This window comes from Corvus kubaryi, unplaced genomic scaffold (assembly GCF_017639235.1).
Source record: "Corvus kubaryi isolate FWS band 111438036 unplaced genomic scaffold, C.kubaryi_AGA036_p1.0 37397, whole genome shotgun sequence".
Taxonomy (NCBI): domain Eukaryota; kingdom Metazoa; phylum Chordata; class Aves; order Passeriformes; family Corvidae; genus Corvus; species Corvus kubaryi.
The window spans coordinates 12278031-12292867 of NW_024581136.1; the positions used below are offsets into that span (position 1 = coordinate 12278031).

The 14837-nt window shown below is 43.8% G+C and overlaps 1 protein-coding gene across 3 annotated transcripts in view; it reads left to right on the plus strand.

Annotated features, from left to right (window-relative positions):
* DIS3L2 (DIS3 like 3'-5' exoribonuclease 2) overlaps positions 1-14837 on the plus strand; it is a 184646-nt gene that overhangs the window by 74393 nt on the left and 95416 nt on the right. For all 3 annotated transcript variants that reach the window (XM_042041857.1, XM_042041858.1, XM_042041860.1), the window contains exon 10: positions 4414-4587. In XM_042041857.1, the coding sequence (XP_041897791.1) occupies positions 4414-4587 (174 nt within the window). The remainder of the gene's footprint in view (positions 1-4413; positions 4588-14837) is intronic.

Genomic DNA, 14837 nt, shown 5'->3' on the forward strand with positions numbered 1-14837 from the left:
ATCCCGCAGCTGAACTCTCCCAGACTGGTCATGCACCTACCTCAGCTTTCCTTTTCCCTCTGGAAGTTCAGTGCCAGCTTTCCAAGCATGGTTAATAACACAGATTGGTCTGTAGCTGGAGAAGTGGGGTGCCTTTGCCAAGAGTTTGGTGGTGACAACCTGAGAGTCCCCGGAGGTCCCCTTGGGGAGGGGGGTGCGTTTCTGTGTCATGATTGCCACCTGGTGGTCACCAGCGTGACACTGTCCCCTCCAAAGGCCACCCTGTCACCCCGATTGTGCTGGGAAGGAGTGAGGAGGAACTCATGGCTCCAGGTCATGCTGACCATGCCCTGAGTTGAGCTGCTGTGCTCCCTCCTGCATGTGAAGTGATTTTACCTTGGCAGTGAAATGCCATATAACTGTACCTGCTTCAGGTAACAGGTAGAGCAAATTAGCTCCAAAACATTCTCCTTTTCCAGATAAATATTACAAGTGCTGCCATGTACTGTTATTTTCTGGGGACCTTTTTCAGTGCTGGTGTCCAGGGTTGTTCGGAGTATTAATCCAGACATCTCTGCACTTCTGCAGATGTTTTAAGGTGGAATTTTTTTGTCCCTGCATGTGATGATGGATGACACTATTGAAAAAAACCTACTAATAGAAAAGCACGGAATCACTGACTCCCTCTGTGTCACATGGGGCTTGTGGCCATTCTAGCTCAGGGTCTTGGATATTGGTCTGTCAAGGTGACAAGATTTGTTCCAGCTTTTGCAATAAAATGTTGCAGGGTGTTATTTCACTTGCTGCTGTTTCCAAAGCCATCTGAGTGCCTCGAGTTCTTTTCATCTCTGGCATTTTATTCTGGTTTTTTTTAAAGTTCAAAAATGTATTTTGTGTGAGAGGAAATAACAAGATACCTTGGGTAGTTTGCTGTAAGGCTCAAGGGAAGGTCCAATCCCCTCAACAGAGCAGTTGACTCTGTTGGAAAAACACCTTCTTGGAGATGGGAGTGTCCCTCAATAAAGCTTTGTTCCCTTGGCACAACTAATCACCATGTGGGATGGTCCCATCTGTGTTGGGAGCACCACACTGCTCTTGTGGTCCCATGGGACGTGGCCTGGCAGCTCCGTGATGTGGAGCAGGGCTGGACTGTGCTCTCAGGTGCTGGGGTTCCGTGACACAGCTCTCTGTCCCTCTGTTGCTCAGCCCTGCAGCCCTGTCACCATCTCCACTGGCACCTGTGGCCTTCATCGAGACTGTGCAGCTCTGTCTGTGAGCTCCAGGCCCTCGCCAATGGGAGCACCCAGATGGAGCTTCTTTGCTGTCACCTCTCCTGTACAAACTTTCTTAAGGAATGGTGGCTTATGTATGGGATGTTCTCCTCCTGCTGAAAGAAACCCTCTGTGTGCAATGACTGTGGACAAGTCTGCTCCAGGAGAAACTGAGCAAGGGTGTTAAGTTTCCAATGGAAGTTATTCACTCCCATTTGGGAGCCTGCCTGGCCTTTCAAAGGAAACAAGCCTTAGGTAATCCTGCTTTGTCTTTTTGGAGACTTCTTATCACATAACCTTTGAACACACTGGCCAGTTTCAGCCCCGTGGAGTTGAAGGGTAGTGGAGAGAGCTCAAATGTTCCTAGAAATGGGTGGCTGAATAGATGTGATCACTTCCCTCATGAGGGGGAAGATGGCAGGATGAGGGTGGCTCTGCCCCAGGTGTACATCCATGGCAGGTTAGACTCTGGTGAGTGGGCACCTTCAGTGATCTTGCAGCTATGGCTGGTTTGGAGAAATACCCTGTTCTGCCCCAACCATGGCAGGTTCCAGGCAGTGCACGCTACCGCCACGTCTGACATCAATCCAAGGGTATTCAAAGAATTCAAGGTAATGCTCCCCCATCAGCGTCACAGAAAAGAAATGTTTACGTCTGTAACCAGTGTAACTTTGTTTTACCTTTTGACATTTAAAAGAAAAGAGATACACGCAAGCCCAGGGTATCACAGACACCCTGACTGCCTGGGAGTGAACGTCTGGGCCCGGTGCCTCTGGTTGTTTATAAGCCTCTTGAACTATTCTTGCTACCCTTGGTGGCCGCAGAGCCCCAGGAGTGATTTTGCAGCCTGGCTGTTACTCTGGGGCCTTCGGTGATCCTATATGCATTACCTTTGATCACATGCTGTCCTGTCAGATTTTGCTCTGATGCAAGTCGTCATGCCTGCGTGACTGTAACATGGCCCCAATTAAAGTCAGTTATACACTTTTTATTTCAAGGTACTTGGGAAATGTTCCCTGGAACACTGTAAATCAAATGTTAATTACTATTAAAAAAATATTAGTCCTATATCAAACCTCTGGGTAAACCCCTTATGGTTCGTAATCTAATTTCAGTAAACGGATCAAGAGAAACATGGGTTTCAAGAGCGAGCTGGAAAGCACTCTGGCATTCAGAGGTGCTTTCCATGGCTTGTCCTGCAGATGTCCAGCCGCCCTCCCAGTGCACTTCCCAGATCTGCCCTGCCAAGAGAAAGGACACCTAAGACTCAAGTTCTTGTCATTTCTGCTGGGTAGGGTAGTGTGTCCTCTCTTTTCCTGTTTTGTTTTTTCCATCCTTGGTGTTGCTGGTGGGCCTGCGGACCCACAGGCTCATCCTTGCTCAGTCCCAGCTCCGCACCAGACATTGAAAATGAAGTGGTGATTTCTCTGGTTTATTGTTACTGCTGAGAGAGAGGGAGATAAAACTGATGCCTCATTTATTTACATTAAAATAAGGATTAGACTGGGACCCAGCTGCAGGAACAGACAACTCAGCCACGATGCCAAATGCGCACGTATTTCTGCCATACAGTTTGTACATAAAATTGAAACAATACAGGGAAATATCTTTTATCCTTGTTTTTATTTTTATTTTAAAGCTAGACGATGTGAACTCTACAATTTACCACACCACGAAGCGAGCAATCGTTTCCAGCATATTACACAATGTGACAGGTTTATTACACAGCCCTTCCCATTGTGAAGAAAGAGCTTTGCTCCCATAAAGAAGATGGGCTCGCTTGTGCTGAGAGTTTGGGGTTTGTTCTGTGGGTTTATGGCACATTTGAAGCCTTGAGACTGTCTTGCTTGTCCAAATAACAAGTGCACTGTTTTGGCCCCAATTTAGGAAAGTAATTAGTGTCTGTTCTCACTCGTTGGAATTAAAGCAGAAGGATCAATATAATGATTGTGTATTTTATGCAGTGGAAAAACACTTATTAGAGTGGCTGTTTTTGTGCTGTGTTATTACCCCTCTCTTTAGTGTCATATTTTGATGGATTCGCCTTAATTTCAGTTGTAATTTTCTTGGGTGAGTAACATTATCTGTATTGACTGTAATGTACATTGGCCTAATGGCAGTATATTAAAAAATAAAAAATAATTTAACTCTGTGTACTGTAGAGCAATCTAAAGGTGAGAAAGGGGACAAGGGGAGCCACCATGTGACATGGGTTCTCACGGGATATTTGTAACCAGCTGGAGGGGGAACAAATGTCTTGCTCCTTCGGAGTCCTGGTTTGCACAGTCTTCAGAGCTGAGCCTTGTTTGACACCAGAGCTGTTGGACAGATCCATGCTGGGCTTTGCACTGGAGCAGATGGAAACTTTCTCCAAGCATTATAGAGCAGCAGCCTCATTCACACATGTGCCGAATACTTCATCAAGCACTGGTAGCATGGAGGGGACAATTTCCTCTGTCTGTGACTTGTTTCTAGATCATTGGCCCCTCTACAGTTAGCTCTGGGTTCAGAGGCTTCTGCTTAGCCAGGAGAGGAGGAACAAATGACTGGGGATGCTGAGGTCCTGGAAGGATCTGTGGGCATGTCTGTGTGTGTGACTCCTGCAAGAGAGGCAGTGAGGGTTCTTCACACCTCTGTCTTCACAGGGCATCGGTTTGCCCAGGCAGAGATGTGTATTCCCTGGGATGGAAAGCAGTGTACTGAGCTCCCTGTGGAGCTCTCTGGTATTTAGTGTGAACCTATTCTTCATTTTTTGTAGTAGGGATGAGTCACCTTTTTCAGTGGTGAGGAGAAGAGGGAAGGTCTCAAGGGAACCAGCCATGTGTAATGCTAGAGCTCCCTGTGTGGGGGGCTATGCTTTTCTTATCCTGTTGGATGCATTTTCCTCTAAAATGGGAAACTTTCTTACCTTTGCAAAAACCTAGTAACTTAAAACATCTCCTTCAAATGAGGCACAAAAAACAGCCTGGTGAGTGTTTTGCATCTCCAGCAGACACAAGTCATGGTATGCTCTGAATTCCTGCTAAGTCTTCTGCCAAAACTCAGGGAGAAGTGAATGGGTAAAAGAGTGTATTTGAGGGCTCAGCAGCCTCTCTGTGGGGACAGTAACAACAATAACAGTAGTAATTACACACTTCAAAAAAACATCCCTTTCTTTCTGCAGGCAGTTGTGCAAAAGTCTTGGGCAGGCTGGAGAGATCGAGCCAGAATCAGAAGGGATCCTGACAGAGTACGGTGTGGATTTCTCTGACTTTTCCCCTGAAGTCCTGGAATGTCTTCCCCAGAACCTGCCCTGGATTATCTCACCAGGAGAGCTGGCCAAAAGAAGAGACTTAAGGTAACAGCAAAAAGCATGGTCTGACACTCCTTGGGTTGATGCAGGGTTGTGCTGTTTTGTTTTGCTTTCATCACATTTTGTAAAGGCTCTGACTTTATTACATGTACCATGTTATACCTTGGCATAGAAAGCATAGAAAGAAACTACTTTTGAAAGTATTGAAAAACCCAGAAGATCAGTTGGATACTTGGAGAAGTATTTTGTGAGGCAAAGAGGCTTTTTCTCAAAAGAAGTATTGAAAGTTGAAAATTTGGTGTTTGGCACCTAATCTGAAAGCTTTATGTTTTTTTCTGCAATGTATTATGTATTTAGTGGTAGTTTTATAGCAGAGATTTTCTGAATGCCTGACAGATCAGATCCATGATCTGGGACGTTGTTACTCTGAGACTTAAGCACAGATAGAGATTGTCCACCTACCTCACATTAGCCATCCCTGCAACTTAGCAATGCTCCCAACCAGCTTTTGGGAACTCCACTGCCTTGTTGAGTGGCAGACATTGACATTGTCGGACTACCCCAAACTGATGGATTTGCTACCCTTCTAAGTGTCAGATTTCAGAGACATCCTTACTAGAAAAGATTGAAAGATCAAAGAAAAACGATTTGTTTAGCACCTCACTTTGCAAAAAAGGATGCTGCAGGAAAACAATAAATACATTATTAAGATACAGCATATTCTACTTCCACCCTTGCTTATGCTGGAGCATCCTGTCTCATTTGGCAGATTCATTGCTGTCTTGTGTAATGCTGAGGTGAAGCAGTCCTATGAGGCTGATTCCTCTGGACACTGCACTGGTACAAGCACCTGCATATGTGCAGCAAGCTCCTCGTCCTCTTCATTTGTTGGTGTTACTGGCATGGACATTAGCAATTTGAGCAGATAAGCTGATAAACTGCAGCCATTTGTATCTGTGCCTGCACTCCAGGTGTTACTTTGGACCTAATACTGCTCTGGAGCCTGCAGCCTCCTTACTGTTTCAGCTTTCTGGATTTCCACTGCCATTCAGCAGAGAATCACATTCCTGATTGCCTACTGCTAACACTCAGATACCTGATCCAGACTGCAGGCTTCAGGTAGCATTAAAAAAAACCAAACTAGATAATGAATTCTACCGATCAGAAGTCACTGGAAAGTGCCAATTTTTATATTCTTGACTACAGTTCAGTAGCATTCTCTGTTTCTTCTGACCAAGTTCTTTTAAGTGAATAAAGAGCTTGACTTGTCTCCAGTCAGACAGCCAGTTTTGGAAACAAATTCCAAGTGCGTTTCTTGCTTTTATTGCTGAATTATTACACTGGGACTTATCAAGGTGATAACAGTTTTGCAGTTAAGCCATTTAAATCCCTCTCTGCCCCTTCCTGACCACAGTGCACACTACAAAGTAGATTTCCTTTTGATCCTCTCAAATATAAACATTTAACAGTCAAAATTTTTAAGACAATTATTTGAGCTTAATTTACTAATCCCTTTAATGTCAACTGCCACACTGCTGACTACAGTCTGTGGTCTAAACACATATGGAGATAACATGAGACTTCTGGTTATGGAAAATAAAATACAGATGAGTCTTCCTTGTTGTTTCCTCACAGAAAGGGGTTTGTCTACCCAGAAAAAAAGATTAGTTTTATTATTAAATGCAGTGTGAATTGTAGGTAGGTGGAGTCAGGAGTTGGAGTCCTGGCTGCCATGTCTGATGGGTGAGACCAGAAGACCTTGAGAGACTGTTTTTGACAAGTCCCAAGGTAGCTTGGCCTTAACTTGGTATTAGATATCAGCTTTCATGTTGTCAGCAACAACTGTGCTATGGTCTGCAGTGTCCTACAAAAGGCCAGTACACACGGCCCAGGATGGCATCCAGAGGAGCACACCTGAACCTGGGTCGCTGTTCTGGGTGCACACCTGAGTTATGCCTTGTTTTCCAGGGGATCTCACACACCTGCCTCTGTGAGTGCCCATCTTTGCTGTACTTTGTGCATGGTGATCTGTCAGGCTTCCCAGATTACTTTACAGTAGTCTGAGAGTATGATATGAAATAAATCACAGTGAAATAAAAACTCTTTTCTCCTAAAACAGCCATGTTAACACTTCTAAATAGCTCATCCTAATTCAGTTTACACATTGCTTGCTTGGCTAGAGTAAACACATGTTAGAGTTTAGCTTAATGCACTTTCACCTCTAGTGAATCCTCTGCAGTTCTGTAACATAGGGCTGTAAATTTTCTAGTGTCATGCATAAAAGTTGTGGGATTTGGAACTGAGACCCAAAAAATGTCTTGTATTTTCATGTGTTTCCTCTTCCTGAGATAACTTTTCCTTGTTTCCTTTCATCTTGGGAAATGACCCTTTCTTCCTCAAAAGGCAGTTTGTGTGTTCTGCTGACCAGTGTCCCAGGTGTGGTATGGGAGTCAGAGAGAGGGGCTCTGCACCGGAGGTATTTGTGAGTGTGGTGATAGATGAAAGTGAGACAATGTGTTTCACCAAGCTGCTGAGGCTGGGCAAGAGGGAAGGACATTTTATCCATGCCATCTTGTAAATATGTTCCTTGATCTTCCCACAAGTCTTTCAGTTTTACAGGAAGCCTGTTCTTGCCATGCATATTCTGTTTGGATAGCAACTGTGATCTCACCTACACAGCCTGTGTAGAATTGCTTCCAAGAGATCTTTTTTTCCCCTCATTTCTCCAGTAATAGCTCACAAAGAAAGGTTTCCATAATATTCCAATATTACTTAAGGCAGAAAAGATCCAAACCTTGTGGATGGCTTTGAAATGATTTAGCTGGCTTAACAGTCTGCTCTGCCACTTTTGCAAAGTTTTGCCATGGACATCTGTTTTTCACCTGCATGGGTTTATTTGTAAAATTAGACAAGTATTTCACAGGCATTCCTAGGTTACTTTTTTCTAAAGAGCACCCAAAACTTTTAATGAAAAGCACTAGGCAAGTATTAGGTGTTGGCATTGCATCCTGCAGTTGCATTTTACAGAGCATGAAGGTTCATGAAGTATCAGAATGTGTGGTTGAGGAAACTTCTCTTCCAGAGACTTTAAATATGATAATACAGATAGGTCCGGAGTTCTCATTTTGTTATTCAGGTTGACTGGATTTGGTATTTGTTTCATTAGAAGTTTGAGAAGTGTTTGGTTTCTGCTTTTAGGGAAACATTGGAGGATTAATGTCATACAGACAAATTTTGATGGGTGCAAAGTTTCAACCATTTTCCGGTCTTTTCCAGTGTTACAACATGTAATTTTAATTTCCTTGTTTGCTTTGGGACAAAATGTAGCTCCTGGAGAAAAGAGGGGTGAGGGCAAAGAAGGAAATACAAATTTCAGAGGTGGGTGCAGGAGCTGGGGCAGGGGGAGGAGGACGCCATTTGAAGAGGTGTAGCCAGGAATCTAAGAAACCCCAAAGCTATTTCTAAGACTCATTCCAAATGTTTCTAATTTCATTCATATCTTTTTGTTTCCTTTACTGCTTAACTGGGACAAGAAACTAAAGCCAGGAAAGTCCAATCATAGTGGGAAACAAAAACCTAAATATTGGAGAGAGAAAAAAGGCCGTTCTTTGCAAAGCAGTTCTGCCTTTTCCTTGTCTCCCATTGTTGGTGTTACTGTGGAAAATGTATAACATCACTTTTTTGGAAAGTGTTAGAACCTGTTCAAGTAGAGATGGTTTATATAGTCTAACATGGAAGAACTAGAGGATATCTATTTCTTTACCATTTGCCTAATAATAAGTGAGCCTGTTGACCTCCGCTGGACTATTACAAATGTGAAACTTGGCACTCAAAATTGCTTGCTCTAAATTTTCCAGTTGCTTTCTCTTTTTCCATTTGATGTCATCCTGCCAACTAGTGATTTTATTATTATAAACAGGACATTGTATTCACTTTTAAGAAGAAATATGAAGCTGAAGGTAAAATTACAAACTGCAGTTTCTCAGCTGGCAAAATACAAAACAATAAGCTAAAAATACTGAGCAGAGAAAGGGTGCTGTGGCAGGGAACTCTGAAATATCTACAAGATGGATGTGTTCTGAGGAGCAGAAACTGACTTCAGCTGAGCAGGGCTAAACTCCTGAGAATCATTAAATTGTTCAGCTTGGAAGGCACCTCTAGAGATCATCTGCTCCAACCCCATTGTTCAAAGCAGGCTTAGCTAGACCAGGCTGCTCAGGGCTGTGCCCGTTAGGGGTTTGGGTAGCTCCAAAGAGAAAGTTTCCACAAACCCTCTGAGGAACATGTTCTTGGGTTCAGAAAAATATGTGCTTTTAACCTTCAAATAGATTCTCCTGTGGTTTGTGCCCATTGTCTCTTGTCCTGTTGGATACCACTGGAAATTGTCTTGCTGGTTTTTTTACTCCTTACATCAGATGTATTTTCACACTGCAAAGATCTCATTGCCTGAGCCTTCTCTTCTCAAAGCTGAACAGTCCCAGCTCTCTCAGCCTCTCCTTGTAGGCTGGGTGTTCTGATTCCTTAATCATCATCAAGGCCCTTCGGCAAACTTGCACCAGTATGTTGATATCTCTCTCCCTGGTGCTGGAGAGCCCAGAACTGGACACAGCACTCAAATTGTGGTCTCACCAGTGCCAAGCAGCGGGGAAGGATTGAAGGAATGCATCCCTTGGCCTTCTGGCAGCACGCTTCCTAACGCAGCCCCGGAGTCTCTTGGCCGCCTTTGCTACAGTGACATATTGTTGGTCCATGTTTAACTTGTCCATCAGGACATCCTTTTCTGTTAAGCTGCTTTCCAGCTGGTTCTTCCCCAGTCTGTACTGGTGCACAAGGTTATTCCTCCCCATGTGCAGGTCTCTGTTTTTCCCTTTGAGCTTCATGAGATTCCCACCAGACCATTTCTCTGCCAAGGCCCCCCTGAATGGCAGTGTGACCAGCTGTTCCTCCCACAAGGCTAAAAGGGCAGCAGGCTGGGGGACAGCCAGGGTCCACTGCATTGGCAGGAGACAATTAATGCTCACTTGCTTCCCTTGCAGGGCAGAGTTGCTGAACTTTGCTCTTGCAGGCAAATGAATGCATTGAAGCCTTCAGTTCAAATTTGCATCTCACTGTATTTCAGCATGTCACCTCAATTGCAACTGATCCAAGTTGTTGAAGGCCAAATTTGTAATTTTGGCTGCCCCTTCAGAAATGTGGCATCCTTCCTTTGGTTGATAAGGGAAGAAGAGCAGAGGTGCTCTGCTGTGTCCCTCTGCCCACTGGGGAGCGAAGCTCTGCAGCACTATTGGTACCTGCACTGCAGCTCTACTTTTCATTTATTTCTTTCTCGAGCAGTGTTACAGCTGGTAACAGGGATTAGCACTGTGTATAGTAAGGGTTTGACAGCATGGTCTTTGCTGTAGATGCCCAAGGAAATTTTTGGCTGATAAAACTAGAGGTGATGGTAAAAATGGCAGCCTTGAACTGTGCAAGGGGTGTTGGAGGAAAGCAGTCAGCCTCCGAGACAGATGTCTTTCCAAGGCAGGTGGACAGCTTTAGTTAGAAAGGAGTGCAGGGCAGATAAAACATTGTTAAACAGCTTGTTTCCTGGAGATTTTCCACTACAAAAAGCTAGTGTTAAGTAGAGCAAGTCTTACTCAGCTATAATAGGATATGTAAAAATGCTCTGGTTTCTGATGAAAACTGAGAAATGACTTGTTTAGCAAATGTATAAGCAACATTGCTACAGAACTGACTGTTATCTTGGAGTGGAATGGAGACATGAAGAGGGCCAGATTATGATCTGTGTTCTCTCACTGAGCTGTTCTGTGACTAATTAAATGTTCTCCATAGAGAGATGCATCGGATTAGATACACAGGTGGCGTACAAAGGATTACTCAGTGGTGTCTAAGCACATCAGATCCAGTTCCTCCATAATAGGGTTGATTCCAGAACTTGGTGATGGTGACTGTACCTGCTCTGGGTACTTCTGCTCTCCAGGCAGTCTGGGCAGCTGTACCATTCTTGGACTGATGAGGAGAGCTCATGTTAGCTCCATTCTCTGCCATTAGCTGAGTAAGTGAAACTCTTGAGTAAGTATGCTCAGGGTGCTGTTGCCAGTGATGTGATTCAGCTCCTTGCTTCTGGTTGGCTTCTTTTGGTCCTCTTCTCTGTTTTCATAACATTTTCTACTACAGTATATCTACAGCAATTGTGGTGACCCTGTTTTGTACAAAATGAGGCATGGTCTGTGCTCTCAGATGCTGTTACCAGTGCCTGGTGTACATAGACACAAGGCAACTTCACCTGTGTTTTTCCTTATAGGAAGATGCATGTGATCATTGGAAGTGCAGCTTCAAGCAGAATTGGTGGTGTGTGGTTGGATAGGATTATTGCTTTCTGATCTTGTAGGCCATCACACCTAACCTTGCTTTGTTAGAAATCTGTTTAGTTGTGGAAAACAGTAATAACTTTTGCACCTAGGTTATTATACATACATTCTTGTTCTTGCCAGGATACCTATTTTATGGAGAGAAGTGGAGGGAATAACAGAAGGAGATGAGGATAAAATCTTAAATAAGTTTGACAGTGTCCCTGTTTCTTGCTAGATTCCACTGGATCTCAAGGTGAGGTTTTGATGAGCAGAGGAACATGCCATATCCTCTCATATTTATATATGTTAAGTGGTGCAGTTCAGGTGTGCCAAATATTGCCTCTTTACTTGATACCACAGTGCTTTGCTGGTACCCTGCTCTCACTACAGGTCAGATATCACAGGGTGGACAAGAGATGAAGTCCTAGTGTCAACCCAGGTATCTGTCTCTGATGCTGTAGGTGAAGAAACCCAGAACTACTCCAGTCAGTGAGGTGGTGTATCCCTGCCTGTGGTATTTCAGGGCTGATCACTAGGACAGGCTGGTCATTACAAGGAACAGTATTTTACTCGTGATTCCACTCTGATGGAGTGATCTGAAGCATGCTTTAACCTGTCCATCTGTCCCACTTTTTGGGTGATTGGATCTTTGTTACCAGGTTATTCTCAGCTCATTCCATAAAAAACCCCAACAATCCATAAATCATAATAGAGATGGCCCAAATGCAAGTGTATGAGGCAGAGCTGTCCTGGAGATACCACAGCATGGATTAGAAGTGGGACAGTCTGGAAAAGACTAGCAAATATATTCTGGGAGATAAGGGATTGATTTACAAGGAAGGATTAACTGTTCAATGTGTATCTGCCAACACCGAAACTGGAAGTTTGTGAAAGATATAGTAGTTGATAGTTAAAAATATGTGGACCAAGAAAATGAAAAAATGAGAATCATTTATGATGGTGGGATGTTATGAAAGGGGTGTTATGAGGACAAGGTAAAACAAAGAGGAAACCTTTCCTGTCCAACCCAAAATAGACTTTAGTGTAGACTGCTAAAGAAAGGGCTGGAAACTCCATCACTAAAGATGCTTGATACCATGCAGGAGAAAGTCCTTGCAAATGTATTGTCATGAGTAGCCTGGCTCTGACCTATGGGGGCTGGATGACCTAATGTCTCTTCCATTTCCAGCCCTGTGCATCTATGATTAAAGTAGTTTATATAATGCAAGTGCATTTTCAATTACACTCTGCCTTCTTGCGTGGGATAGTGGTGGTGCTCAGAACTCATTATATTTGTGGCACAATTACAGCATGACTTGTAGGAAATACTGCTAGTACTTGGCCTCCCAGAGACTCTGATCTTGTTTATAAATATATGTTGGCTTTTCATAGGTACGTTATAAGACTGCAGTGGTCTTTTTTTCTGTCTTCCCCCTTACTTGGAGGCCATAAATATGGAGGAAATAATAGAAGGATAAATAGAAGGAGTAATTGATTCTGGTTCGGCAATCCAGTGAGCAGTCCCTGGTGAAAATGTGAAAGTTTATTATTGTAGATGTGTAATACACCAGGAGTCATTGTCAGCTGCTCTCTTGGACTGAGGTCTCTTTTCTGAACCAGAACAGGACATTAGCTAAAACAATAACACAGAGAAATTAAAAAGAATAGTACTGGTTTGAAGTTGGACTTTCAATGCATTTTGTGCTCTGCTGGATTTTTGTGGGGCTTATAATGCTCAGTGTTTGGAGGGATTAGTTTTTGCTTCTAATTATTTTATAATTTTGGTTCATTTTGAAATTTATGCACCATACCAAAAGACTTTTGTGATGTGTCAAGTATCTTTGTCAGTCTGTTACAGGGCATTCAGAGTGCCATCAGAGATTTGTCAGGGTACTTCTCTTGCAGGCATATTTTTAAAATACATTCCTTTTAAGAGGCTGTCTTGGAAGCAGCCACTCTTAGGTTTTAACTAAAATCTGCCAGCATCAAGTGTGACAAATGTGGTAGACACTACAAGTAATAAATGTCTTTAGGAGTGGGATGTTGAAGTCTCTGAAATGCTCAGGCACTGATTGGTCTCTGAAATTTCTCTTGGAGAAAAGGCACTTCATCCCCATTGAAGTGATGAATATTGGCGGGACTGGTCCCATGCTTATTGGCACTTTGTAACAAACCATGGTCGAGCTGGGTTTACTTGTGATTGAAGAACGAGATTGATTTTTGTGGTTGCCATAACAATTGGATTGTTGTGTGAAAAAATGTTCGTAGCATTCACTGGAGTGAGTTGACAGCTCTAGCATGTCTGTTCCCAAATTAAAACAACTGTTTCCAGCTCTAAGAAATGGTGTCTGCGTAGCTTTTGCAAGATGGAGCTCAGCAGGGTCTTAGAAATGACCTGAAGAGCTTAAAGATTCTAAAAGTGCCTTTGCTATGCTTAATTTTAAAATGCCAGCTTTGAGCTGGAGTTAATAAGGGTAAACCAGGAGGCTGAGCTTTCACTCCCACCAGGCTATTGTATGTATTCACAGAGTGAAGAGAACAGGACAATCTAAGGAGTCCCTAGAAGAATGTAAATGCACTGCAAGTGTCTAGACATGCAGTCACTCGTACTGTAAATGTCTTAGCACCGACATGCCCAAGTTTAAAGAAGGCTTGCGCTGCCGAAACTTTAATAAACAAAATGATGGTCATTCCTATTTCACCTCCTGCTGAAGCAGTCTGGCCTTTGGAAATTGGCTGATTTGAATCTGCAAAGGATTCAGCTTGGTGCCTCAGGAGTCTTTGGATGGCTGGAGGGACTGTGGGCCTTGACGACTGCGCCTGGGGCAGGGCAGGATGTCAGTGTGTAGCCACTGAGTTGCTTGAATCTTGAATGCTGGAATTCACAGGCAGCAGGTTTCAGCCACCTTCAGGCTTCTGGTGTGTTCTTTGTTCTCTTTTTTAGTTGTTTTAGATGTGTTGGTCTTCGTGAATGTCCAGTGAATGTCCCAGGAGACTGCTTTGATCTGAAAGTTGCCCACGGGCGGGGAGTCAGAATGGGGAGGTAAATAAGGTAATTAAGTTCAGGTGCCGTAGTTCTATCAGCTTCTTGAGACAGGGAAGTGGAGAGGGAGGTGCTAATCTCTTCTCTCCAGTGACAGGACATGTGGGAATGGTTCAAAGCTGCAGCAGGGGAAGTTTAGACTGGATATTAGGAAGCATTTCTTTACCAAGAAGGTGGTCAAACACTGTAACAGGTCTCCTAGAGGGGTGGTCAGTGCCCCAGCCCTGTCAGTGTTTAAGAGGCATGTGGACAAAGCCCTTAACTACAACATGCTTTTATTTGGTCAGCCCTAAATAGGTCAGGCAGTTGGGCCAGATGATTGCTGTTGGTCCCTTCCAACTGAAGTAGTTCTATTCCATTTGATTTGGTTCCCTTCCATTTCCTTCTCTTCCAGACCCTTTGTCTGGGTTTCCTGTTGAAAGACTTTCAGTGATTCCCTGCTCAGCCCCTTCCTTAGGTGCTCTGATTTTCTTGTGAAGAATCTCTCTCTTTTTCTCTCCTGAGACTTGACAGTCTAAATTCTGCCCACAGCCTCATTCCTGAGCAGTCCAAGTTCAGACAGATGCCAAAGTCAGGGCTTCAGCCTGAGGGACTTGAGATGGTGGTGGCTGCTTCGAGGACCAGGAGGAGTGGTGATCTGCATCACACAGGAGCATGGACATGGTTTGGCTGCCAGCTGACTTGTGCTTGTGGTGCCTGGGGTGAAATTCCTCCCATGCTCTGGTTCCTGAATAGCTGGGTCATACTTTGCTTCTTTAGGACTCTGCCTCCCATGAAAGGTTACATCAGCTGGTAAGGACATCTTGCTTCATGAAGGGTTTTCTGATGCCCTAGTGGGTACATGCAGTTCTCTGGACTGGTATTTCATGGTTGTTGGCATTTATTAGTGGTGAAAATCT